Source organism: Ruditapes philippinarum, unplaced genomic scaffold, assembly GCF_026571515.1.
Source record: "Ruditapes philippinarum isolate M1 unplaced genomic scaffold, ASM2657151v2 ctg4109_1_1_1_1, whole genome shotgun sequence".
Taxonomy (NCBI): Eukaryota; Metazoa; Mollusca; class Bivalvia; order Venerida; family Veneridae; genus Ruditapes; species Ruditapes philippinarum.
Window position 1 is genome coordinate 264,328 of NW_026853838.1, and position 27,484 is coordinate 291,811.

Here is a 27,484-nt window from a genome sequence, read left to right on the forward strand (position 1 = left end):
TCAGTTGTATAAACACTGCACTTAAAGCATCAACAGTTTACTAATCAGTGGTTTATTGGACCATTTAAATATTTTTTTGACAACAGCCAATTTAAACACAGAAACTTAAGTTTTGTTTATATAATAATGAATTTTAGTCACAAAAAATGATTATACATGACAAATATTGAAAAAGTCTGAATGCTTCTAATTTAATTAAAGATATTTCTGATTTCAATGGCCATTAAATTTTTTGACATATATCACAAAAGCACTATACTAGCATTAAATAATTTAACAATTTTTTATCCCATGTTTAATTTAAAATTAACAACAAAAAAACGCATTACTCAAATTTAGTTGTTGTCACAAGATAGTTATGCTTTAAATTAAATTTGCCTATTGAGTCCATGTTTACAAAAGATCAAATAGTTAGTTATATTAAAGTGTTATTTTAATCAAAAATATTTTTTCTTTAAGTGAAATAATGTAATAATTGCACATATGGATCAAAGAATAGAAAAACACCTTATTTCAAAACAACAATAAAGAAGATAAAATAACTGAAATGATAGAACTTAAAGTACCGAGTTTTAAGTCATTGACAAAAAAGTGAAATCCCCCTTTTTATTTATTTGTATTAAATTTAAGGTCTATTTTAGTTCAATTCAATATTTTAGGTCTATTTTAGTATATCACAAGTATCACAATAATTTTGGTATAAAAAGGGAGTGAAACGTCTTCAAGACGTTTCACTCCCATTTGGGAGTGAAACGTCTTGGTGTGAACCGTCTTGGTGTGAACCGTCTCAATAGTGAAACGTCTGTCTACCTCTAATCTGTATTAAGAAACGCTCGCATTTCCATTGATAATGTACACTTGTCTGTTAATCAAGCAGTTGGTTGATATGAGAAAAAGAGTAAAGCTTATATCAAAGAAACAATACCATTTAGTTTACTGGCAGTTTTGGAAGCTGTCAGAGTTATTTTTAAATATATAAAATGGCGCAAGAAGTGGCCAGAGTTGCAAGACGGCTGGAAGAGGCAAAAGAGACTCAATTTTTAGGTATATCTGTAAACCACAGGAAACTGATGTATGCATAGAAGGTGTTTTTTTTGTTTTTGTTGAAATATTTTTGTTTTTAACAGTTTAACTTCAATTTCCTGTTCTGTATTTTAAAGAAATTTAGGATAAAGTCGAAGTTTTATAATGTAAAATTTAATGCTCTTAATTGTTTACATTATAAAACTTCAAGTTCCTGTGGTGAAATTAATTTTAAGTAAAAGGAAAATAATCCAAGTGATATTGATTTAACGATTATCACAGATTGAAAATGAATCCGGGTCAGCTCGGCCCTAAAACGTACTCGGCCCCCCAGTCAGCTCGGCCCTATACCAACTCGGCACGGGTCAACTCGGCCCACTTTTCAATTATTAATATTTAGGTTTGTGTTATCAATATTTATTGTAATTATTGTAATTATTTATAAATATATTTACACGGATTGACAGTAATGAATTTTTTTATGATAATTTTAAGTTTTTGACAATTACTGTACAAACAAATTAAATGAAATTGGTAAAAGACATTAAAGGACTCCTATAAATGTCACGGGCTTTTATTATCAATCAATGTGTATGTTAAGGATACCGATTCCGATACCGATAATTATGATTGACTCATTCATTCAAATTTGATTAGTGGCCACCTGCAATTAATTAGACGCTTATGATATTAACCCATTACCAGATATATACGCCTTTCTACGCCTTTTTCACCCCCCCCCCTTTTTGCTTTCTCAAATGGTGAAAAAATGCCTTATTTAGGCCCCCAAACACTTGTTTTTGTTTGAGAAATGTTGTTGAAAAAATTGACCATTTTTTCGGCGCGGCCCCCCATCCAAAAGATACATCAGGGGGTTGCCAGAAAATCGCCAAGAAAATTTTGGACTTGTGGGAGGCTAAAAATGGCCCCAGGTCGATCATAAGGTAACGTGTAACCAATGCTGAAAAGCCTTTGACTCTATCTCAATCCATTGAGAAGTGGCAGCACTTTGAAATCAATTTTGATGGAAAAAATCAACGCAAAATAGTGATTTTTGGCAATTTTGAGATGGCCCCTAGTTGCCATGGTAACAGGATATTTTCAGACTGAGCATGTTGTTACAAAGGCAATGGTCCAGTCAACAAGTGTGCCAAGTTTGATTAGTATTGAAGCAGTTTTTATAGTTTTATAGCAACTTGAACTTGTAACGCGAGACTTTTCAATGAAAACAGCCATTTTTCACAAAATGCTCATGGGGTAATGGGTTAAGTGAACACGTTTTTGTTTCATTTTTTTTTAATATTACTTTACAAATATAATGCATCTAAGGAAACACATTTTTATTAGATCTTTATTAATCCTATCGAATCTTCAAGACAAATAAATAACATTTTCTAAATATACTTTATTTCGACAGAAGTACAATGTATAATTATATAATAATAAGATATATTTCATTTACCTTAACATGTAAAGCAAAGTTAATACGTTATATATATTTTTGTAAAGTTACAGGGCCAAGTTGACCCGTGCCGAGTTGGTATAGGGCCGAGTTGACTCTTTTCAATTGAAAATCTTCGCGCACTGGTTTCGTGTTTCTGCATTTTTCTTGTTACAAGTATCCTGTATTTTAAGTCATTGTACATAAAATATTTTAGAAGCATTTTACTTAAAGTTTATATTTGTTTGATATCTGGGCAATATTTGGGTATTTCATGCCGCCCGAGTTAGACAGAAAAGGAAGATAGATAGAAAGACTTTCACTTGGTTTGAATTTATAAGAACAAATGTCCATTTTGGCTTTGATATTGTGACCCAGGGAATGTTTATACTGTCAATAGGATTGAAATGTCAAAATCTGGAAGTGAAAATGACCTCGGAGTGACTGTAACTGATGTTTGTTAGCCAGCCTGGTAGTAGTCAATGTGCTATGGTTGCTAAAAAAGCTTTTCAAAGGCTTGGCTTACTGAGACGGGGTTTTAAACATATTTTCATCAATAGCTTTAAAGTCATACATATCCAACTTATGTTAGACCTTTAATGGAATATGCTGTATATTCGTGGAACCCTTATTATGTCAGTGATATTGAATGTTTAGAAAGAGTTCAGAAATATATGCTACAATTTCAGTTCCTGAAATATCAAGCTTAAATTACGAAAACCATTTAAAAAAGTTAAATGTGTAAAGCTTGAAAGACAGACACCTAAGACACGGTGCATATCCATATCGGTACCCTCTTTGCGAAATCTGCTCAAACGGTACCCTCTCTGAACATGCACAGGTCATTCTCTGCTAAAAACAAACCAGTGATGGATACCAAGCTAGTAAAATTTCATTGTAATAAGGAAAGGAGGTATGTCACGTAGAAAAGATGTATACCACGGAACACTAGGATGTTGTATTTATGTGCTGATCTGTCATGTGCCCGATTTTCATGTACTGCAACTTCACAATAAGCTACAAAAAATCGACGTGTCTCGCTTCACATATTTTTCGGGCTGAAATGAACCTGTGACTTGATTATATATGCATCATACATATTAAATATGTTCATATACATATCATCTTCGGACAAATGGCAGTATAATGTCAAAAATAAATGTAAAATTCATAAAAATACCCTACTTTCGGTTTTGCAGCGGCACGGGCTACCTCTCTTCATTTGAATTTTTATATCACAGGTACCCTCTCATTTTTTCACACATAGGTACCCTCAAAGCACGACATATGCTTTTATTTGCGTTAATCATTAAGTATGTAATGTTTACATAAAAGTAAAAAGTATTACATACACACTTAACGATTAACGCAAATAAAAGCATATGTCGTGCTTTGAGGGTACCTATGTGTTCAATAATGAGAGGGTACCTGTGATATAAAAATTGAAATGAAGAGAGGTAGCCCGTGCCGCTGCAAAACCGAAAGTAGGGTGTTTTTATGAATTTTACATTTATTTTTGACATTATACTGCCATTTGTCCGAAGATGATATGTATATGAACATATTAAATATGTATGATGCATATATAATCAAGCCACAGGTTCATTTCAGCCCGAAAAATATGTCGAGGTGATGGGCGAAGCAAGACTAGTCGATTTTTTGTAGCTTATTGTGAAGTTGCAGTACATGAAAATCGGGCACATGACAAATCAGCACATAAATAAAACATCCTAGTGTTCCGTGGTATACATCTTTTCTACGTGACATACCTCCTTTCCTTATTACAATGAAATTTTACTGGATTGGTATCTATCGCTGGTTTGTTTTTAGCAGAGAATGACCTGTGCATGTTCAGAGAGGGTACCGTTTGAGCAGATTTCGCAAAGAGGGTACCGATATGGATATGCACCGTGTAAGAGGTGATTTAATAGAAACCCATAAGATAAATGAAAAATATTCAGTTAATTCAGAAAGATTTTTCAAGAAAACAAACATATCATCCACTAGAGGACATCATCTTAAAGTTTACAACCAACACTAAACAAGGGACTTTACTGCATAAAAACCTTTTTCTCCGTTTAATAGAATTGTTTACTCATGGAGTGAACTGCCAGAAAAAGTTGTTTTGGCTCAAACAACAGATACCTTCAAAACCAGACTAGACCATCACTGGAATGTTATGAACAGATATGGGACTCAAGAGGCCTACTGTCTAACTCCCATACAAGATGTAAATATAAATGTAACAAATCAACGAAACATGTAGTTTTAAGCCCTATTTAATGCTTAATAGATGAATAAAGTATAGATCTTATGTTTATGCATTCATTGTTAGTTTTATTATCTAAATAAAAAAAATCCATATTAAATATGGTTTGGTGTTGCTTACCAGTGAAAGCCTTATATGCTGGCAATTATAAATATACTGTATACATGCAGTTGTATATAGGCTAGTCTTGTATTGCTGTCAAACCTGTCATAGAATTGCTGTTAATAAACAAGTGCTGGTAAAATGCTGTGACTAACCTGATGGTTTGAACATGGTACTCAAAAAGGGATGACTATATGTAGCTTGATATTATTATTAATATTATTATTATTATTATTACTACAATGTATTATTATTATTTTTAGTCCCCTACCGGTTTACCGGAGGGGACTTTAGGTTTACCCTCCGTCCGTCTGTCCGTCCGTCCGTCAGTCCGTACGAACCCAGAGGTACTTGTGTGACTTGGAGAACAATGGGTAACAGTAAATTCTCTTTGATCCTATTCATTCCGTTTTTACTTGTGTGTCTTTTTTAAGCCTTGTGTGACTAAAAATGGCCAAAAAGATCAAAGGAAAGGTCACATAAGTACCATTTTGTGAGTACGTCCGTCCGAGCCAACATTTGATTATTATGAGCTTCATTCCGTAGTTAAATAAAGAACATAAACTCATAAAATTCAAATTAAGAGCTATTTTTTTTGTTTTTATGAGCTTATTTTGCTTATGGACGTTGGTCCAGGTGGTGTTTATGAGCTCATTTGCCTCATAAACATCAAATTTTGGTATGTCCGTCTGTCCGTCCGTCAGTCCGTCCGTCCGTCCACAAAACTGGATCCCGCGATAACACAAAAAGTACTGAAAATATTTTAATGAAACTTGGTATATGGATAGATGGCAGTATGGAGATTATGCACGTCTTTTTCTTTTCTTCCTATATTGAAAATTCTGGTTGCTATGGCAACAAATAGACTGAAAATATGGCAAATTTTACACATAACCTGGATCCCGCGATAACGCAAAAAGTACTGAAATTTTTTTTATGAAACTTGATATATGGATAGATGGCAGTATGGAGATTATGCACGTCTTTTTCTTTTTTTCCTATGCTGAAAATTCTGGTTGCTATGGCAACAAATAGACTGAAAATATGGCAGATTTTACACATAACCTGGATCCAGTGATAACGCAAAAAGTATTGAAAATATTTTTATGAAACTTGACATATGGGTAGATGGCAGTATGGAAATTATGCACATCCTTTTCTTATCTTCCTGTGTTGAAAATTCTGGTTGCTATGGCAACAAATAGACTGAATTTCAAGATTTCTGATTCTAGTTTTTAAGTTTTTTCACTATAAGTTCTTTATTATGCCCCCACAGAGTGGGAGCATATAGCGTTGCACTTGTCCGTCCGTCTGTCCGTCTGTCTGTCCGTATGTCCCGAAATCTTGTGAACACAGCTCCTCTTAAACCGGATGGTAAAATTTGTTTAAACTTCCAGGAATGAACAACCTTTATGTGTAGATGGTAGTAAAGGAAGGAATTTTCGCTGCGACCAAATTTAAAAGAATAATGGCCCTTTGTTGATTTTTTCACTATATACTATGTAGAAATTTTGTGAACGCTACTCCTCTTAAACTGGGTGGCAGATTTTGCTTAAACTTCCTGGGATCAACAACCTTAATGTGTAGATGGTAGTAAAGGAAGGAATTTTTGCTGCGTCCAAATTTAACAGAATTATGGCCCTTTGTTGGCTTTTTCACTATATACCATATAAAGATTTTGTGAACGCAACTCCTCTTAAACCGGATGGCAGATTTTGCTTAAACTTTCAGGGATGAACAACCTTAATGTGTAGATGGTAGTAAAGGAAGGAATTTTTGCTGCGACCAAATTTAACAGAATTATGGCCTTTTATTGATTTTTTCACTATGTACCATATAGAAATTTTGTGAACGCAACTCCTCTTAAACCGGATGGTAGATTTTGCTTAAACTTCCAGGGATGAACAACCTTTATGTGTAGATGGTAGTAAAGGAAGGAATTTTTGCTGTGACGAAATTTAACAGAATTATGGCCCTTTGTTGATTTTTTCACTATATACCATATAGAAATTTTGTGAACGCAACTCCTCTATAAACCGGATGGCAGATTTTGCTTAAACTTCCAGGGATGAACAACCTTAATGTGTAGATGGTAGTAAAGGAAAGAATTTTTGCTGCGACCAAATTTAACAGAATTATGGCCCTTTGTTGATTTTTTCACTATATACCATATATATGTTGTCAGTGGGGGCATCCGTGTCCTTTGGACACAGTTCTAGTTTCTTAAGGTATTTTCTTCAAACTTTAAAAATAAGTTGCTAGTCATCAACCACATCATATGTGACAAAGTTTACAACTCTAGCACAAAATTTATCAGAATTACCTCCCTTGAACTTAAAATTTTCATGAAAAAAAACATTGTTTTTTTTAATAACTTCTTTTTTTTTGAACGTATCTACTTCAAACTTCATATAAATGTTTCTTATTATCACTCAACATTTGTGAGTGTTCAATACTCTAGCAAGACTATTTCCAGAATTATGCCCCTTTTGAACTTAGACTTTTTTTTGAGAAATTGATAATTTTTACTCCAACTTCTTCAATCATGATAGAATATTCTTCAAACTCCCACATCATTATAATATGACAAGGTTTATAAATCTAGCATCCATATTTCCAGAATTATCTCCTCCTTAAACTTTTAATTTTTCCTATTTGTTCTTTTAACTTTCATTTACTTCAATTTCAAAATAAATATTCAATATTCATACCTTCATTACTAATTGTTCTTTGTTACACTCACATCATGTATGACATCGTTATCTCCTTTTTTTAAAAATTTTGCTTTTAAAATGTTATATTTTGATAACAGGGATGTTTAAAAAATAACTTTAGACTGTCCTTCAGTCCGTCTGTCTGTCTGTTCACTGTGATCACTTTTAAAGAACTTTTTCAACAAATTTACTTAAAATAGAAACATAAGTGAATGGCCAATGGCCCTTCAGAATGTTGCTTGGGCTCTTACCGGTAGGGGACTTATGGATTGCTTGCAATACTATGATAATTGCTTGTTTTTATTATTATTATAATTATTATTATTATTATTATGTGAATTTAATATGACTGGAAATACACATATTTTATTTTTAGCTCACCTGTCACAAAGTGACAGGGTGAGCTTTTGTGATCGCTTTTCGTCCGGCGTCCGTCGTCCGTCCGTAAACTTTTGCTTTAAATGACATCTCCTCATAAACCACTGAGCCAATTTCATCCAAACTTCACAGGAATGTTCCTTTGGTGGTCACCTTTAAAAATTGTTCAAAGAATTTAATTCCATGCAGAACTCTGGTTGCCATGGCAACCGAAAGAAAAATCTTTAAATATCTTCTTTTAAACAACCCTAAGAGCTAGAGCTTAGATATTTGGCATGAAACATCTTCTAATGAGTGTCTACCAAGTTTGTTCAAATAAAAGCCCTGGGGTCAAAATTGGCCCCGCCCCGGGGGGTCATTGATTTTCCCTATATGCATATAGTAAAAACTTAAAAAATCTTCTTTTAAAGAACTGTAAGAGCTAGAGCTAAGATATTTGGCATGGAACATCTTCTAGTGAGTGTCTACCAAGTTTGTTCAAATAAAAGCCCTGGGGTCAAAATTGGCCCCGCCCCGGGGGTCATTGATTTTCCCTATATGCATATAGTAAACACTTAAAAAATCTTCTTTTAAAGAACTGTAAGAGCTAGAGCTTAGATATTTGGCATGAAACATCTTCTAGTGAATGTCTACCAAGTTTGTTCAAATAAAAGCCCTGGGGTCCAAATTGGCCCCGCCCCAGGGGGTCATTGATTTTCCCTATATGCATATAGTAAAAACTTAAAAAATCTTCTTTTAAAGAACCCAAAGAGCTAGAGCTAAGATATTTGGCATGAAACATCTTCTAGTGAATGTCTACCAAGTTTGTTCAAATAAAAGCCCTGGGGTCAAAATTGGCCCCGCCCCGGGGGTCATTGATTTTCCCTATATGCATATAGTAAAAACTTAAAAAATCTTCTTTGAAAGAATCGTAAGAGCTAGAGCTTAGATATTTGGCATGAAACATCTTCTAGTGAATGTCTACCAAGTTTGTTCAAATAAAAGCCCTGGGGTCAAAATTGGCCCCGCCCCAGGGGGTCATTCATTTTCCTTATATGCATATAGTAAAAACTTATAAAATCTTCTTTTAAAGAACCCAAAGAGCTAGAGCTAAGATATTTAGCATGAGACATGTTCTAATGGGTGTTTACCAAGTATGTTCAAATAAAAGCCCTGGGGTCAAAACTGGCCCCGCCCCGGGGGTCATTGATTTTCCTTATATACATAGCAAAAACTTAAAAATCTTCTTTGAAAAAACCCAAATAACTAGAGTTTAGATATTAAGCATGAAACATCTTTAAGTAAATATCTACAAAGTTTGTTCAAATAAAAGCCCAGGGGTCAAAACTGGCCCTGCCCGAGGGGTGTCAGTGTTATTAACTATATGTGTATAGTAAAAACTTAAAAAATCTTCTTTTAAAAAACCCAATGAGCTAGAACTTGGATGTTTTGCATGAAATATCTTCTTATGGGTGTCTCCCAAGTCTGTTCAAATAAACAAATAAAAGCCCTTGGGTAAAAATTGGGCCGGGGGGGGGGGGGTGGGGGTGGGGGGGCTATATACAGGTGAGCGACCTCAGGGCCATCATGGCCCTCTTGTTTTGGTTGGACTTTACATCTAACCAAGTATAGGTCATATCCATGATACGGCGACTTTCAATCTTTGCTTGTTTGGGAAGACCTTAATAGGTGCCGCATTGTTAAATATTTCTGGCACCAATGGGCACCAAAAAATGCGCATTAATTTTATTACACTATTAAATGAATATAATGTCAATGGATACATCATACATAACATTATTGTTTATACATGTAATATGAAAGAAATGTAATTTTTCATTCCATGCCTTATGTTTACAGATCTTTCCAAGTGTGAGCTTATGAAGATACCAGATGCAGCCTACTTTATGTTGAAGGACAGTGTTATAAACAAATGTGATCTCAGTGGAAACAATATTAAGAGGATACCAACCAAATTTTGTACAAAGTTTACAGATTTAACAGGTTACCTTTCAAATTGTTTTCCCCAGCAGTGGTCCTGAATAACCCTTGTTGTTTTAAGTAATGTAAGGTCTTGAAATTCTAACCTCATGCTCAAAGATGACACTTTTTAGTTAATCAGTATGTACTAAATAATGGTACAAATAAATGTTTAATATACATTTTAGAGTGTAGCAGCAATAATCTGTATTGAAATATATAACACAAAATTTATGATATTTGTTGCATCCATATTATGGAAAATATGAATAATTAATAACAGTTGGATTTTGTTGTACCTCTCATAATAATGAAGCATGCCCCACTCAAAATAATTTATGTTGATCCTTGATTATAATTGGTCAAACAAACCAGTAAGGTCTGGCGAAAGGGAAGTAATATTACTTCAGACTTTAAACATATATATACAATGTTTTATATCACTAAAATGTCTTACAAGTAACAGTTGTTTTGTTCTTATAAAAAAATAATAACTAAATGGATAATTATAGCAGGTAATATAATTGGGATTGTTAGTTTCCTTTCAAAATATATGTGGTTTAATAAATAAATAAAGATACTTGCCTAACACCAGCCTCTTTTAATTGTGATGACAAATGTTATGAAAAGGGGTAATTATAATCCAGAAATAGTTTTTTTTACAGTCCCAAAAAATCCAATGAGGTTCTGGGTTACCTGTAGATAACTGCAATCCATGCACTTTTGTAAATTATCAAAATAGTTTAACTGGCTTTATATTATAAACATACAACCATATGAAAAATCTTATCATTTTAAATGGTGATAATGTTTTACATATCAGTATAAAACTAGAGCAGCCTGCAGATATGGCTGTCTCATACCAGACCAAATCACTGCTTCAGTCAAGTATTTTGATAGTCAAACCCCTTTAAATTTAACAGCAGATAGCTATAAAATTTCAAGATTGAACACAATTGATTACATTCTTATTCAGTAGCATAAAGGTTAAGTTATAACATAAGTTTCAGTGAAGTAATTGTTTTATCTATGAGTGTATGATAATCTTTTAACTGTTTTCAGAGCTTCAGCTACAAGATAATAACTTGTCTAGTCTTCCTGAAGAAGTGAGAGATATGGAGCAGTTACAAGTTTTAGATATATCAAACAATAAATTTGAAAGTCTTCCCGTAATCTATGATTCTCCAAAATTAAACACAGTCTCTGCCAAAGGCAACAAAATCACAGGTAAGGATTTATAATTCTATGTAATTATGGCCAAAGTTGTTGATTTTGAATAATAAAAGGTGTGTCATACTGTTTAAGGCAATTTAATGGCCAGGTATACTAGTATTTCCAAGACATTAAAAAAAAATTTCTTTAAGGCAAAAGCTTAAAAAAATGAGAGCAAAGGCATTCCTTCATCATTTGAATTAATAATATTCTGGTGGAAAAGTTGGAAGAGACAAAGAATGCCTATATGTAATCCTTCTTCATCTAGTTATTACATTGTATGTTTGATATGATTGTTTAATTTTTAATTGAATTTTAATGAGCATGTTTAGTTTGTTAAAGCTTCTATCACATCAACCGCAAGAAATTTGGCCGCAGGTAATTTCGCAGTCTATCTAGACAAATTTGTATATCTGTCATTTGACATCATTTGATAACGCTCTGCGGTAGCTGCAAGATGTTCGTACGGCAAACCTGCTGTCCTCACAAGACAAACGCAAAACATTTTTAGAAATCCTGAATCTGCCATAAATCTGTCAGAAAATTGCAGAAATTACTTGCGTGTTGAGAAATCAGTCTGCAACGTTTTGGCAGCCTTGCGATTTTAAAGAATTCATAGGAATGATTTGCGACTCCTATACGAAACTCAGCAGTTTTTGTCAAAATTCGTTCATACGCCTGCTGTAAGGCTGATGTGATAGAGGCCTAACTATATTATAAGTCAGAATAATCAAAGAATAGTTGGGCTTACAAACCTTTATGTCTTCAGTTGTCTTTGAAAGCCACTTTCTATAAAATGGAGTTTTACTGATTTATACCATTATGTACAAGGTCAAATTTTTGCATACACATATATAACTTCTATGTTGACAGCCACTGCAGGTATTCACTTGAAACTTCTTACACTTCTTCAGAGAAATAATTGTTTGTTACTGTTTAAGACCAATAATTCTAGCCATTTAGCATCTTAAGACCTTGTAGACATACATGTATTTGTCTTTAGGTTTAACAAGTATTTATCTGAACAGTTTGTCTCTAGAATAGTAAGTTTTAACCTATTACTTTAAATACCACTGTGGACTTGTCCATCTTTCAATCTGCACAAAACCATTTATCATTTAAGAAGAAATTCAAAATTACGGGGTGACTGAACAGTAAACAGACAAGAAAAGTTCCATCTGATCTAGTCTGCACTAGTAACATGGGTGTTTTCAGTTATGGCCAGCAGGTTTATGTGTTAAATGTATTTCATATTCTATTTCAGACATTGACTTAGAAAGGTTGAGAAAGATGTCATCTTTAAGAGAATTAGATCTGCAAGATAATCCTTTACCAGAGGAAACTCAAGGAAGGCTGAGAGATATTGACATGTTTACAGTTCATATAGGTGATTCTGATCCTGTAGGCAAAGAATTAGAAGAAGTGGAATAAAAATCAAAACTTTTGAACCATGTGATATTTTTATATGTAAGATATTTTTACATATCAATAGTATTTAAGTAAAATACAAAAAAAAGATGTTTGACATACTATGAACTATTTATTTTTCCTAGTAGTTGTAAAACTGTCTCCATATTTATACCAATGACTTTCATACATTTATGACATTTAGTAAATTTCCCTAAAAAGCCAACTCACTTTCCTATTTGATTATTGTTGTAATATGTTGATATAGTTAAAAGTTATATTTATTTGTATATTTGTCAAATCATATTTGATAGGGATGGAAGTGAAAAAAAAGGTGGAGATAAAATTGTTCAAAAAGGTTGTTCAATTTCAGTATGACTTTACAATATAATGAATAAGCTGCTTTTGCCACAGTAATCTATGGAAGCACAGAAGGGACACTTTGATTTTATTTTATTTTCCTATCTGGTTGCAACAAGATATAACTCAGAAAAAAACAAAAAACAAAAATTTGCTATCTCGTTCCCATGAGATATATCTCAGAAAAAATAAAAAAAACAAAATTTGCTATCTCATGGCCAGGAGGTATAACTCAGAAAATTTTTTTTTGCTATCTTGTGGCCACGAGTTATAACTCGAAAAAAGAACAAAAATTTGCTATCTCGTTCCCATGAGATATAACTCAGAACAAAACACAAAATTTGCTCTCTCGTGGAAAATCAAATCAAATCGGAATGTCCCCTCTGTGCTTCCTTAGTAATCTTGCTGTGTTGTGTTACATTTATCTCTTTATATTGTCCTGTCTATAAGAATAAGACTAGCTGACCCAGAAAGAGAATGATACTGATTGATATAAAGTTAGTGTAATAAATAACATTTTTAATATATTTCATTTGTAGGTATTAATAAGCGGAAATATATTTAAAATGTCAATTAAAAGAAGGCAAAACTGTATGCTAATCAAATGCCAAGGAAAAAAAGTCTTTAAAAAAGGAAAAATATATCTACATATCCACTGTTAAAACATCATAACTTAACAGTAAATAAACTTTTTTTAAGGATTGTTTAACATGCTATGAACTTGTTTTTATATACATGGTGTTGATATTTGACTTTAATTACATGTAGATAATTTTGATTGATTGTTCATGAAACTATTAATGTAGTTTTTGAAAAATACTTCACTGTGACTTTTTTTCTGTTCATTTGCATTTCGTTTGTTGAATGAAATTGTTTGTTTTGTTTGATACAAGAAATTACTTTTATCTGTAAGGTTTGTACTTAAAGGGACTCCACTCAAGTTTTTTGACATGAAGGGATTGAAAATATTTTTTCAAGATTTTTGTATAACAGGATGTAGGTCTTGACCAATATCTTATGTGCAAAATTTCTGATCATTTGCTCACTCCATTTCCCGTTAATTATCAATTTTATTGAGCAAATTTACCTTAAATTAAAAAGCTTTGCAAAGCTTTTCACTCAGATCAGCCCATATTTGCATAAACAGCGATTGTCAATCTAATACGGGGTATATTTATATTTATATATTATCTATTGCATAGTTTTCCATTTTAAGTGCAGCAGTTGATTTATGAAAGAATTTCAAATTTTATGATTTTTAAGATCTCAGTGTAAATATTTGTTATAATACTAACTATTCTGGTTTATAATATGACTTTTTTAAAGTTTAGCTTTTAGATTTTATTTTTACATTTACATTTTTCATGCCAATTTACTTTCACAATCTTATCATTAATGATATGGTATAGGGTACCTTTTGATATCGATCCACTTTTATTCGTCCGATTTTATTGCCCCGTTATTTATGTAGTGGAAGCTTACTGTGCTGATCTGTATTGCATGTTATCAGTGTATGAAAGGAATCAGCCATGGTTTATGGAACTTGATAGTGACATTGCACATTGCCAGAAGATGACCCGAATTGATTTTGAGGTCATTGATACATGGTCACATACAGTCTAGGCAAGGTGACAATCTCTAAAATCCTTGTCCAAACAATTTCTTGGGAAGAAATAGAAATAAGGTACATGTAGTTAATCTCAGTAGAGAAATTGCCTATAGCCAGTATATGATCAGTATTGTCTTTGAGTCATTAGGTCAAGGGCACAGTGACACTTAATGTGAAATAAAAATCAACAACTGTAGTTTCCTTAGTCAATGCTTAGCTCAATAGTGAGAGCATATAATTTGTAATCCAGTGGTTCCTGGGTTCAAGGCATTAGTCATCAAGAACATTTTGTCTAATGGTCATGCAATGTTGAATTAGTAGCCAGTCATTTGCCAAAAATTCGTAATAACAGGATAGTTAACCAGAAAAGCTTTCTAGGTAGGTCAACAGCCAAGATATGACCAAAATGTATTAATTTGTAAATATGCAACTGTGAAAGGCAAACAAAGTTGGCGTATAAATGTCCTCCAGACACATTTCTAGTTTAAGTTAGTTTGTTATGAATCATGTTTTTATATGAATATGGCTTATTTACTATGGCTACCATTGACTGTTCTTTATTAAAATCATATAGCATGTCAAGGGAAGAGTATGTTGTTGCTATTAACTTATGCCACACCTGTGTTAATTGTTGCTTATTAAGGATAATGATCACTTTTAAAACGTCATTGTCAAACCTTTATTTTTCTTAAGTTTTATAAAGTACACAGATAATGATATTTCTTTATTAATGTCTGATACACATGTAATGATAATTATTATTAATTAATAAAATAAAATTGTAATAATTTCAAAAGGATTTTTGTACTAAACATTGTTTTGACAACGATTTTCTCACTATCTCAGGGATGATAGATCAAGTTTAGAATATATATTGATACTTATATATTGTATTTTGCGAACAATTTCAATCAGATGTATGTTTTTCACTTATTACTTTTCATTTTTATAAGCGCTATTAACTTTGACATTATTATGTACCTTTAATAATGTATTCATAGCCCTTTACTCAATCCTCTGTCAAGGTCTGAGAATAGTCAACTGCTGTTTCTGATAGTATTTGTTTTATATTTTCCCATATTATCTTAGATGATAACATAGTGTTTTTTATCTCAATTTTTATTATCATAAATTTTTATGTGCATTGTTGTCTTGATTTAATAATGTACAATAGACATTTACATTTATAATTGTTGAGTCGTATCAAATTATATTAATGTCTTATTGCAGTGTAGATAATGTATTTTTGAAAACAGTTGTCAGTCATTGAAGCTTTATTTGTCCGTGATTTTTCCGTACATATCCTAATTCCTTTCACATGTGATGTCATTTTAACATGCTAGTGCAATAAAAAAACTTATATTAAATTCTATAGTTCTTTTTCATTTGTTTCATTAAAGCTTTATTTTCAGATGTCTAGCTATTTCTTCTATATAAAATAGGGGGTACATGTAATATGTTTATTCCAAAGAGAATGATAAGAGCCTTCTAAAATGTTATAAGTTGCAGAATAAAGAAGATGGAGAGCTGATATAACCACCTAAGTCACAATTTGGTTTTTGCATGCAAGTTGGTATCTCCAAAACTACTGACGTTAATGTGTTAAAACTTCACAGCATAATAGAAAATCACTATCCTTAGCTATACATTACCCAGGCTCTTGTTTTACTATCAAGCACAGAGAATAGTCTAGCGCGCTGTCCTACTAACAGTTCTTGTAGTTTCTTTATTATAGGTTGATACCCTTGGATTATCTGATATGCTCTGTGGATATACCTGTTGTCATGCTTACCCTGAATGACAGGTAATACAAAGGCTGACATAAATAAAATTTAATATTATAATAACTACTTTTATTTGGTTAAAGTAACTGTTTTTAACTCTGTATTTTTTTTAAATCAGCCAGTTAAATCAATCATTTAGCTCTTTTCTTGGTAGATACATTACCAAGAATGTTTCCCTAGAGAAATGTTATCCTTACCTTAGCATTTCTTTATATTGAATCAAGAACATTTAGTGGAACAACACTTTTCCAAATTATACTTTTTTATCTTACTCAAAGAAGGGTATTGAGAAGTAAATGCTTTTCTTTGCTATTAAGTTGATACACTTTGATCAAATTTACCCCTGTTATTACAAGAGATAGTCCCAACCATTGATTACAGAACGTGTAATAAGATAGGTGGCGCAACAATGTCTTAGTACAAACTTAGTCAAACCGAGTCTGCAATTTTGATTAATGCATAAATGGGATCACCCTTTCTCCTGATCGTTAGTTGGTAAGTTTCCAGTTTAGCTTTTGAAGTTTGTTTGTCGTAGCTCATTTAAATTTAAAATAGTGTACATCCTCTTGCATACTTAAACTATTAATGTCACATTTAGAACAATGCAACTTCTTACAGGTCTTTCACCTAACAATGTTTATCAATAAATGTCAAACCGTCATTTATTTGAGACTTAAAAGAAAAAAATATTCAAAGAGACGTTCCGCTTAAAGTCGACTCAAATTTAATATGATAAAGTATGTTTATTAGGAAAACAAATTGTTGTGTACAGAGCATATAGCACTGGTATTCAATCAATAGTCAGATACTCTAGAGCCTGGTTGATATTTTGCCGTCTAATTCGTTTGAATTTTTATCCGTTTCATTTTGTTCGTCAACACATTCTTCAACTTCTGTTGCAAACCGGTTTCCATGTCTCGCCCCAATAACGTTCAAAGCTATTGCTAAAATCAATCCAAAGGCCGCACTCCCAGCAACATGATATAAGTATGTCTTTGGACCGATATTGTCGTAAAGATAGCCAATTAAACGCATATGAAACATTCCCCCTAAAGCTGCTCCAAGCATCTGAGAAGTCATCCCCATACCAGTTAGTACCATATGATAATCTGTCCATGCAACACCAGTTGGCCACACTGGACCCCAAAAGAATGCAATAGGTTGGATAAGTACCCATAGTGCAATTGAACTTTCGTCTGCAAATATAGCCATCAATACAGCGGAGAAAGTAGCACCAAATGCTTCAACAAAAATAAGAATCTTAACAGACGTCCATTTTGCAAAGATAAAGAATAAGAAGCGACCTATGGAAAAGCTTATCCAGTAACTTGTATTTATCAACGTTCCATTCTCCGAAGAAAATTGAAGCTGATCAATAGAGTAGCTTCTAACAAAGTTAGAGACAATAAATTGTCCACCACCGGCATTTCCAAAATAGAAAAACATCAGAAAGATTATACTGAATCCATACCAAAATCTTCCATTCGCGCAAGATGCCGGGTTTATCAACTGAATTAGTAGTTTTAATTTTTCCCATTTTGATCTTTTCATTTCACTATTGATCTCTGAATTTACTTTCTTTGACTTGGAACCATTATCATTATCTGCACTTGGCAATTCACTATTTGGGAATGCCATTTCCCCTTTTGCTGCATGATTGTCCATTCCATGTTTGGTATATTTGTATTCAATTATTTGAAATAAGAAGAATATTATCGACAGGCTAGCTGTTGCAATACCAGAAATGGCGAACGGATATTCAATTCTTGAATTTTCAATGTAATATTTATCCGTAGAATCTGATGATGGTTCAGTGACAGAAACATTGAGGCTTCTAAGTATACCGGTGTCATTGGATTGAATAGTGTTATTTGAGGAGAACGGGATCATCGTTCCAAGAAAAGGATCAGACAATAATGGCATAAAGAAAGACCCTATTCCATATCCAAGATCAGTATCAATGGTGATGCCGATTTGTCCTTCCAAATGTTTAAAGCTATAAGTGTCCCCGCTGAAATATGTGAAATAAAATGAAATGTTGTGAGTATCTTTTTCTAACTTAACAGATGTGTATCCACTATACGAAACATTATCGGTCAGATATGTCTATTTTTTTTTTTTATTTATTAAAAACATTGACATACAAAACGATTTTTAAATGAAGTGTCCAATTGTAAAAATATGTACCATTCCCCCGTTAAAATAGTTGTGGTATTTTGTTATTTTAACAAATTTAGTAAATGTCTGTAAGTCTTAGATATGTCTTCAGTCTTAGATATGTCTTCACATGGACCTTTATCTTTATGAAATAATAATACAAACGTACTTTACCTGAATTATGAATGGACTGCACGAAACCACTAATAAAACAAAGAATCCAAATATAGTCTACAGTTGGAACCCATGGTATTAGAATCACAGCGATAGCAGCTACATCTAGAGTGACTGCGACCGTTAAATGACTCCATCCTCCCAATTTATCAACCAATATACCTCCAACAATACAGCCTGGAAATGAGCCTGCCCCTCTAGCAGATAACGCGGACGCTAATTCCTCGTAGCCCGTGTTAAATCTATACTTTAAATCAATTAAATTTGGTCCAGAAACTTCAGCGTACATCCCCTGTGATTAAATACATGATTAAAAGTTCTAAATGTAAAAATATAAGAAAAATAGATAGAAATAGCATAAAAATGATTATATTGTATTAATTGTAATTTCTGTTTACCAACTTAACATTTTATATTGTATACATTTGCGACTTTACGAAAATGTTACATAAAATAATGATGATAATACTTGTTAAAGATATACTATGCTCACCTTTGAGTAAAATAATTTTATCTCAGAAATTAATTGAAATCTATGGATGTCTAATTGAATATGGATTTGAATTAAACAATTTAAAACTATGTATGGGAAGCTGCATGAACTATTACAGGTCAAGTAGGTCCTTTCTTTAAAAAAACCTGCCAGTTATTTTTAATGACACTATAATTCATATTGAGATTACAACATAGCAAAGCTACTTTTTGTGAATTTATAACATGTTGATTTTATATTTACAAAGAGACAGTGTAGCAATTTTCAATATTTTCAAATATAAAATTTGAGCATGATGTATCTTTAAAAATGACAAAGCAAATAATGTATATCAATATGATTCAGAAGATTCAACATAAATGCTGAATATTTACTGACTATATCAATCATTTCTATTAAGTCAGAAAACGTTTACATTACATGTGCATTTGTAGTACTGTACGAGAATTGCATACGGAAATAAAATCATGAAGTATGTAAACTAATTAATAAATGATATTTCAAGCTAAATAAAAAAGATCATGAAAAAATAAACTAATTAATAAATGATATTTCAAGCTAAATCAATGCATACCATAACTATCCATGAAACAACAAGCGCGCCCGTTTCTATAACTTTTCGCAATTTGCCATCGCGGTATGTTTGTCCAATATCGTTATCATCAGTATATTCTGCAACTTTCATTTTTTCGTGTGTATGGCAAACAAAATATTAACACATGAACATTAAATGCAGCTCAGGTTTATTGTATTTTTAATCCAGGCATTTAGTGTATCACACTAAAAACAAAGTAATTATCTATATTGTAATCTGCATGAAATTAGCATATTTTATGTATGACATATTTAATTAAAGGAACTCCACTGAGGTCAAAAAAAACTCCAAAAAATGAAATTTAAATTTCTTTCATAGATCAGTAGGGATTCTTAAAACAGAAAGATATACAAAAGATTAGTAAGAAATATTCTCAGAAATTAATTGCAAATCTTATTTTGTGCTGTTCTTAGCCAGATTTGAGTGAAAAGCGTTGCAACGCTTTTCAATTTTTGCTCATTTTTCATAATTACAATAATTATTCTGGAAAAACGTAGTGAGCAAAAGATCTGAAATTTTGCGTTACTGGTTAAGATCTTCATCAACATTAATCGCGTAAAAATATTTCCTTTTAAAGCATCCGATCTCAGCAGTAATTAAGACAATTATAAAACGTCTAATTTATTCAATTGTTTCGACTTGGCTCTGTGATGCATCATAATTATACTAGATATAAGTGGTTACAATCAAATAGGTTTTTAAAGCAAAATTATTTCGTAAAAATACACGGGTATTTCAAGACTTTAACTTACCCAGATAACCTTTATCGCAGGGATATCAGAAAGGTCAACCTGGCTTCTTAGGAATCTTTTAAAAGTAAGGCGAATAACTGCCAGGTAGATACCTGATTTACTTACATCTGACCAGAAGAAGGTGCGAGTTTAATGCGCCCGAATATTATTATTGATATTATTAAATATGACAATGGCCGATGGCCGTTTTTCTAATATTGTGCCTGGTGATGGAAGCTGGTTTCACTAATTTACACCAGATCTCAAGTGTAACAATACGATTTGGTCGACCAAAAATGTTCGCCGATTATGCATTGCCAAGCGATTGACAAGTGATAGAAAGGTTATGTACGTTTTTTTTTCTCAATACCCGCGGAACGGTTATCTAAATAATTAAAATTCAATACAGTTCATCCTTTGACCGGTATAAAAGGCCTGTATTGTTTGCATCTCAACGCACTTGCACATAAAGGAGATTCAGTACTTGATTTTTATTTTCGAGAAAAACGAGGGTTTTAACATGATGAGACTGGAATCATTTTTCTAAAAGATAAATGTTCCATTTGATATACTTAGGTGTATACAAATAACTTGAGTGCAACATTTCAGATCATTGGCTCCCGTTTTTTTTCTCCAGAATAATTATTCTGTTAGTAACAAACGACCTTAAAAATTAAACGTCTGAAACTTTGTATTTCTGTAGCAGGAGGTTATTACGAACGGATGAAATAGAAAACTTTATTCTATTGTTTAATATATTGGCCATATTGCATTTCATATTATCCATTCTCTTAAAATCGTCAAAAAGTAAAAATCATGTGACGCTTTTGAGACACTGGCGATAATTTATTTTCCTTGTACTGTACGACATGATCATCTTATAGTTTGTCTGTTTTAATTAAATGTATAATACATGGTTTGCTTATTTACATATAAAGTAGACTTAAATACATTAACAAACTCTAGGTCAAAGAAAAAACAAACAAAATGAAGTAATGCATGACAGTCGTATATGGAAGCTTTAAATACTGACATTATAATGCTTGTCATGTGTAGATATGTAAATAAGGTTATGATATGATATAAATGAATCTACTTTTGTCGAATTATTTAACTGTACACAATTTGTCCGGAAAGGTCATTATTTGTTGGATATATTTCGAACTTGTCATTGTGGGATCTATAGTTATTGTACATGTACATTATTACTACTATTATCGTTTGTTTTCGATGAATCCCCCTTTTTCTGAAATTTTACACACAAAATTATAATAAACTAATAAAAATAATGATATATAGTTAACATATATTTTTGATTTGAGAAACATATATCAAAATAAAATTGATTACCCTCAAGTTCTGTTACAGTACACAAATTATTAATAAGTGCGGATTAAGAAAGAAGACAATCTTTGCCAAATGCCCCCAACAAATCCAACAGACAAATATGGCAGAATGTTTAAGTTTTATAAGGTCGCAATAAAATCTGCCCAGACCTATTTTGAAAACCATATGAAAACATGTAAACTTGCTGACGTTAGCGGCAACATCAAACAATTCAGGAAAGAATCAACAACCTTGGACAATAACTCAAATGCAGAAGTTGTTATTGTGTTAGATGCCATTAAAGTAAACTATATGTTTCCCGAACTAAATTTCCGTTTTTGAAAACAAAATCCCGTACGTTAGACTTCGTTAAAAGCAATATGTTTAAGTATCTTATAGTATCGTTTAATTGAAATTGAGAGCGAAATATAAATAACACTTGAAATGTATTAATTATGCACCATGAAAGCTGTATTTGTTAAAATATACCGATGTAGTGACTCTAGTTATAAAGTATGTTACTTTTTTAACACATAGAAAAAGTTTAAATTGTTCAATGTGCGTTACTCTTTCAAATATATCATAGACAAGTTGAATCCTGATTTGTACATAACTAGAAAACCGCTGTTTGCTATTGTTTAACATTTTGAATATCAATTTTAAATGTTACACTTAAGTAACTGTTTTATGAAATTTTCGTTACTATTATGAAGTTTAATTGTTACTGTTTATGTTTGAACAAGTTCATTAAAGATCATTTAAACATGTGTGCTTATTTATTATTTGACAAATAAGTCTAAACCCAAAACATATTTTGTCGTAGCTATTCCTATGTAGTTATAATCAAATGTATTAAAAATTATTCTTAAACAAAAGAAAAAAAAAAACAAAAAAAAAACATTGTTATTTAATTGTTTATTTAGACAATGCCTTCGTCAAAACAACATAACATGATGAAGTTGTTTTCTGTTCACAACTATACACTTCATAAAAACCACAGTAAAAGAATGTGAATGTGCAACATTTGTTCATGAAAAAATGTGTCATATTATTGTCACGGACATTTATTTCATTTATTGCAAATTTGATAGTGTTGCTTAGCGTGCTATATCTAGAGAACACTAAAGATATGCATGACTGATTTTGCATGCTTGTATCCTAGGATGTCACAAATGATTAATGGTATTTTGTTCGATGATATTTTCCTCACTCGATGAGGCATGTTAGTGAGAAACCGTGTGTCATTTTTTTTTTCAAAAAGAAATTTGATATGGCTAGTTTTAACTTTGAAGAATCAGAAGAAATATGTATGTTCAAATATTTGTGGTGTTACACATCTTTCAAATAAAACACCGAAGTAAGGTCAAAGTATTAATGATCAGAATGTTCAATTAAAGGACTCGAGAATTTTTGACATGACGTGTCTAGAAATATTTCTCCGAGATTTGTGTATCATTTAATGAAGGTCTAGACTAACAACTTCTGTGCAAATTTTCAGATCATTTCCCAAACCCTAAGAGTATCTAAAGCTTTCAGGTACGACCGGTGTATTATTTACCAGACTAATCTATATGGAACCATTTCACTTAAATCGGACTGAGAGTAGCACAAAACATTCGAGATTCAATATATTTCTAGGTATATTTCTTTATCATCCTCTTCAGATTTCTTCATCCGAAATGCTTCTCTTGATCTTTGTATGAATTTCATTTTTTATGTTTTATTTTACCTCAGTAACGCTCCTTCAATGTCAATCTGTACCACAATACAATCGTACAAAACGACACCAACAAATGAAATATGTGTCGTACTGAGCCCTGAGCCAGATAAATAAACAACACATTCTAAGTAAAACTTTTTCTATACACGCCTATTTAATTTTGAAATCTGCTTTTTGGGTTTGGTTAGACTAAAGGCATCGTGTTACTCTTGTTATTTTATTATAATAACAAATTTCTAACCTCGTATTTAGTTTTACTTGTTTACAAGTTATAGAATATGCAAACTAAATGACAAAATCGCATATACTTGTTTTTGAAAAATCATAATGCAAATAGTTTCAGATAAATTAGTAAAGTTTTTGTGGCCAAAGAAAATGTAGCCAGTTTTGACACTTAATCAAGGATTTTTTACCATTATCACGTGTTTAGTTGAATCAAAACATTTTATGTTATATAAAAGTTTCTTAGAAAATATCTACATGCATATTGGTAGGGGCAAGTAGAGCTAATGACCTTCTGTAAGGCAGCTTTATACTCCCTTATTACAATTAAATTAGAGGCCAGTGCCATAATCACCCGCAACATATTCACATAAATGATTAAATTTTGTATTTTCTTACCCTCAATTTAAATTTTTGTTTAATACTTTCTCTTTTTCACGTTTGCGACTTATATATTCATATCTGGACATTCATTGTTTATTCACATAGAAGGAAAATATATCCGATATATTCAAGGTTACAGTATATACTTGTTATTTTACATGGCTTATTTCAAATACCTCCACATTCTAAAGAACGATAATCTAACCAGGTAGATAATTGTGGTTTACAAGGTAATTTATTGACGCTAATCAATATAACTACAATTATTAACCATTATCCTTCTGAATTTCTCTAGTGGGCACGCTCACCTTCATACATCTGACCTATATTTGTAGGCTGGGCCAATTCGAAACGTAAATATTATTTATGTCTTCCACCACCCATACAGTTTAAAAACACAAATATACATACAGTCGAAAAAATTATTATAATCTTATTCAAAAGAAAATTATAACGTAGTGACATCTGTTTTTGTAAAACCTTTTTCGTTTTCCTTCTCTGAAAAATCGATGTCATTTCCTCCATCCGTGTCAGATATGTTTTCAGGGACAAACCTATTCCCGTGCTTTGCGCCAATAATCGCTAAGACAACGGTTAAAATAAAACCAAGAATTGCACTACCAGCAACATGTAAAACGTACGTATGTGGCCCAAAAGAATCATACAAATATCCTATTAAACGCATATGGAGCATGTAGCCAAATGCACAGCCAACCATTTGAAGAGCCATTGCATTTCCAGTAAGCTCAATATGGTAGTCAGTCCATGCAATACCAGTTGGCCAAAGCGGTCCAATACAGAATGCAACAACTTGAGTAAGGACACATAATGCAGTTGAGTTGTCACATCCAAAGATTGCCAGAAAAATCGCAAAGACCATAAGGGTAGACGTCTCCAACAGTAGAAGGAGTTTCACTGACACCATTCTGGCTATGATAAAGAAAATGAAACGGCCGGTGGAAAAGCTGATCCAAAAACTTGTATTCAATAATGATGCGTCGGTATTTGTGAAGTCAAGCTGGTCAATGGAAAAGGAACGAAGAAATTTCGAAGTAAATCCTTGTCCACCTCCAGCGTTCCCAAAGTAGAAAAATACTACAAACAATATGCTTGATCCGTACCAAAATCTTCCTTTCGCACATGCAGCCGGATTGAACATTTGTAACAGCCCCCTTAATTTATTACGCCAGTCATATCCTCTTAAAATATTTAGGTAAGATTTATTGCTCTCTCCATTTACCTCAATTGTATTGTCATTTTCAAAATAACCATTGGATTTTATTGAACCTGTCTCATTCTGGATTTGTTTGAGAGCTTTGCTTTCTACCACTTGTAAAATATAGAAAACTATTGATAGACAAGCTGCGGCAATTCCAGAAATAGCAAAAGCGTACTCAACTCTCGAATTTTCCAAATAAGACATTTCCTCTTTGAAATCAGAATAATTCGATGTAATTTCGATAGTAACATTACCGTAGAACGTCTCATTCGTGATCGATGTATTGTATATTTTAACTCATAGGAAGGGATTTGAGTACAATGGAGCTAAAAATGATCCAATTCCATATCCAAGATGCATCAATATAATTGGGAAAGCTGACTTGTCTTTCCAAATGTTAAGATTTATTCGAGTTCGCGCTGATTGGTTTAACATGAAGAACAAAGCAATACTTTTATTTCAATAAAAAATATAACGATTCAAATTAAATACATGTGGTATGTTTACTTTATATTTGGAATTTCATGTTTTCTCCATGTTTCTTAGACATAATTCATTAAAATGTCATCAACAAAATATAAATATTTGTTTTCCGAGTTTAAGTGTTACTAAAGTAATTAGAGTGTTACTAAAGTAATTAGAATAACTATATTCAAAATTTTACCTGTGTTGTGAATGGTCTCAACGAGACCAGATATAAAACAGTGTCCAGAGGTACAGTACCGTTGGAACCCATGGCATCAAAACCACACAAATTGCTGCAATATCTAGAGTGACTGCAATCATCAAATGACAGTACGCACCGACTTTGTCTACAAGGATGCCACCCAAAATACATCCTGGGATCGTCCCGGCACCCCCAGCAGACAGCGCCACTGCTAATTCCTCATATCCGGCTTTAAATCTGTGCTTTAGGTCAATCAAAGTGGGCCTAGAGACCTCACAATACATACCCTGTAAGAAACACAAGTCACTAATACAACAACATACACATCGAAACCTTTGTAAGATAGACATTAACGAATGTTCATCTCAAGAAAACCTTTGTGTTGATACAACAACCAATTGTCCTCACAACAAACCCGCTATTTGGACATCTTCAGGCAATGCAGTGCAAAACCATACTACAGCACTGAATCAGAAGATAACAAAACATTCGGCTAACATTCCCCCGCTATACCCGACCAACCTTGGGCCGGTACATAATGAAGAAAGATTGCAATTCGGTACTGGGATGATTTTCTTTTTTCAAAGCTGTACAACATATTTACAGTATAATCAAATATAAAAGATTATGAAGTTTTTCAACAAATTTTGATGGAAACACGAAGCAAACTCTTCTATAATATCTCTTTGTCGTACTTGAAAAAAGCAAGTACTGTTTTGTTTCTATGCTTTACTGTTACAGATCATTTTAAATCTGATTTATACGTACCATGACAATCCAAGACGCAACAAGAGCTCCAGTTTCAACAACCTTTTGGCGAGTAGATCTGTACTTTTATTGCTTGACAGTGCGCACCTCATTTTTGGTAGAAGCAGGGTATATGTCACTGGACTTTGAGGTAAATAATCAGATAATAAAAACAAATAGAATATTTTTTCATAACCAGAATAAAGTGTAAGGCTTTTCTCGAAAAGGAGTGCATAAACAACAACAACAACAACAAACAAGTATCAACATTGTGAAAATTAATGCAGACTCGGTTTTATTGAGTCTGTTCATGATAAAGTATCTCTCACACCCCTAGTCATTCAATTTGGGCGTTTGAGATGGCACACGTCTATGAGCCACAAGGAAATAAAATAGTTATTGCCTGCTGTTTATTGCCTGTCTTCTTGTCACAATCTACTTCTCCTAGAATCGTTCTGAACGCAGTTTGTTTAGCGGACTAATACATATTATTATAATGATATAATTACATTTTCTGAACGCTAACAATGGTAAGGACCACTTATTTACCTTCACATCGACAACAGTTTGTACGATATAACTCTACATGGACAAGAAAAGAAGTTTCACATTAAAATATGACAAACAAACTGCAAATAATTTATGAGGAAAGTGTCATATATGTTGTGTTATTATAGATGTTAAGAACAAGTAATGAACCTTTGCATAAACTGTAGCCCGCACAAGGTTCGGTTTTGTTTTTCGTAGTATTTTCAATATTTGAGTGATAAACATACACCCTGCTCCTGGCA

At 32.5% G+C, this 27,484-nt stretch overlaps 3 protein-coding genes across 5 annotated transcripts; 1 reads left to right on the plus strand and 2 right to left on the minus strand.

The window, feature by feature from the left end:
- The first annotated feature begins 884 nt into the window (after nucleotides 1–884).
- LOC132738139 (uncharacterized) lies at nucleotides 885–13,444 on the plus strand. 2 transcript variants are annotated; one of them, XM_060725597.1, is made up of 5 exons: nucleotides 895–1,044; nucleotides 4,550–4,694; nucleotides 9,767–9,910; nucleotides 10,949–11,113; nucleotides 12,363–13,444. In XM_060725597.1, exons 3-5 carry the CDS (start codon nucleotides 9,787–9,789, stop codon nucleotides 12,527–12,529), a joined length of 456 nt encoding a protein of 151 aa, XP_060581580.1. In that variant the 5' UTR covers nucleotides 895–1,044; nucleotides 4,550–4,694; nucleotides 9,767–9,786; the 3' UTR covers nucleotides 12,530–13,444. The 2 variants fall into 2 exon arrangements, with proteins under 2 accessions (XP_060581579.1, XP_060581580.1); XM_060725596.1 differs by lacking the exon at nucleotides 4,550–4,694 and having other exon boundaries at nucleotides 885–1,044.
- Nucleotides 13,445–16,372: 2,928 nt separating this feature from the next.
- On the minus strand, nucleotides 16,373–19,813 carry LOC132738134 (sodium-dependent glucose transporter 1-like). 2 transcript variants are annotated; one of them, XM_060725585.1, is made up of 3 exons: nucleotides 19,657–19,813; nucleotides 18,590–18,881; nucleotides 16,373–18,269 (listed from the first exon to the last, which is right to left on the minus strand). In XM_060725585.1, the coding sequence occupies exon 3, from the start codon at nucleotides 18,179–18,181 to the stop codon at nucleotides 17,069–17,071; it is 1,113 nt and encodes a 370-aa protein (XP_060581568.1). In that variant the 5' UTR covers nucleotides 18,182–18,269; nucleotides 18,590–18,881; nucleotides 19,657–19,813; the 3' UTR covers nucleotides 16,373–17,068. Both variants share the same exon structure in this region, with proteins under 2 accessions (XP_060581568.1, XP_060581569.1).
- Nucleotides 19,814–24,508: 4,695 nt separating this feature from the next.
- LOC132738143 (uncharacterized) lies at nucleotides 24,509–25,483 on the minus strand. Its single transcript, XM_060725600.1, has one exon. The coding sequence runs from the start codon at nucleotides 25,481–25,483 to the stop codon at nucleotides 24,509–24,511; it is 975 nt and encodes a 324-aa protein (XP_060581583.1).
- Nucleotides 25,484–27,484: the final 2,001 nt, after the last annotated feature.

Bases quoted from the DNA above. Each gene is read 5' to 3' on its own strand.
- LOC132738139 (XM_060725596.1), top strand. From the start codon at position 981: ATGGCGCAAGAAGTGGCCAGAGTTGCAAGACGGCTGGAAGAGGCAAAA. The intron at 9,911-10,948 runs GTTACCTTTCAA...AACTGTTTTCAG, and splicing joins AAAGTTTACAGATTTAACAG to AGCTTCAGCTACAAGATAAT. The intron at 11,114-12,362 runs GTAAGGATTTAT...ATTCTATTTCAG, and splicing joins CAAAGGCAACAAAATCACAG to ACATTGACTTAGAAAGGTTG.
- LOC132738134 (XM_060725585.1), bottom strand. From the start codon at position 18,181: ATGCCATTATTGTCTGATCCTTTTCTTGGAACGATGATCCCGTTCTCC.
- LOC132738143 (XM_060725600.1), bottom strand. From the start codon at position 25,483: ATGTCTTATTTGGAAAATTCGAGAGTTGAGTACGCTTTTGCTATTTCT.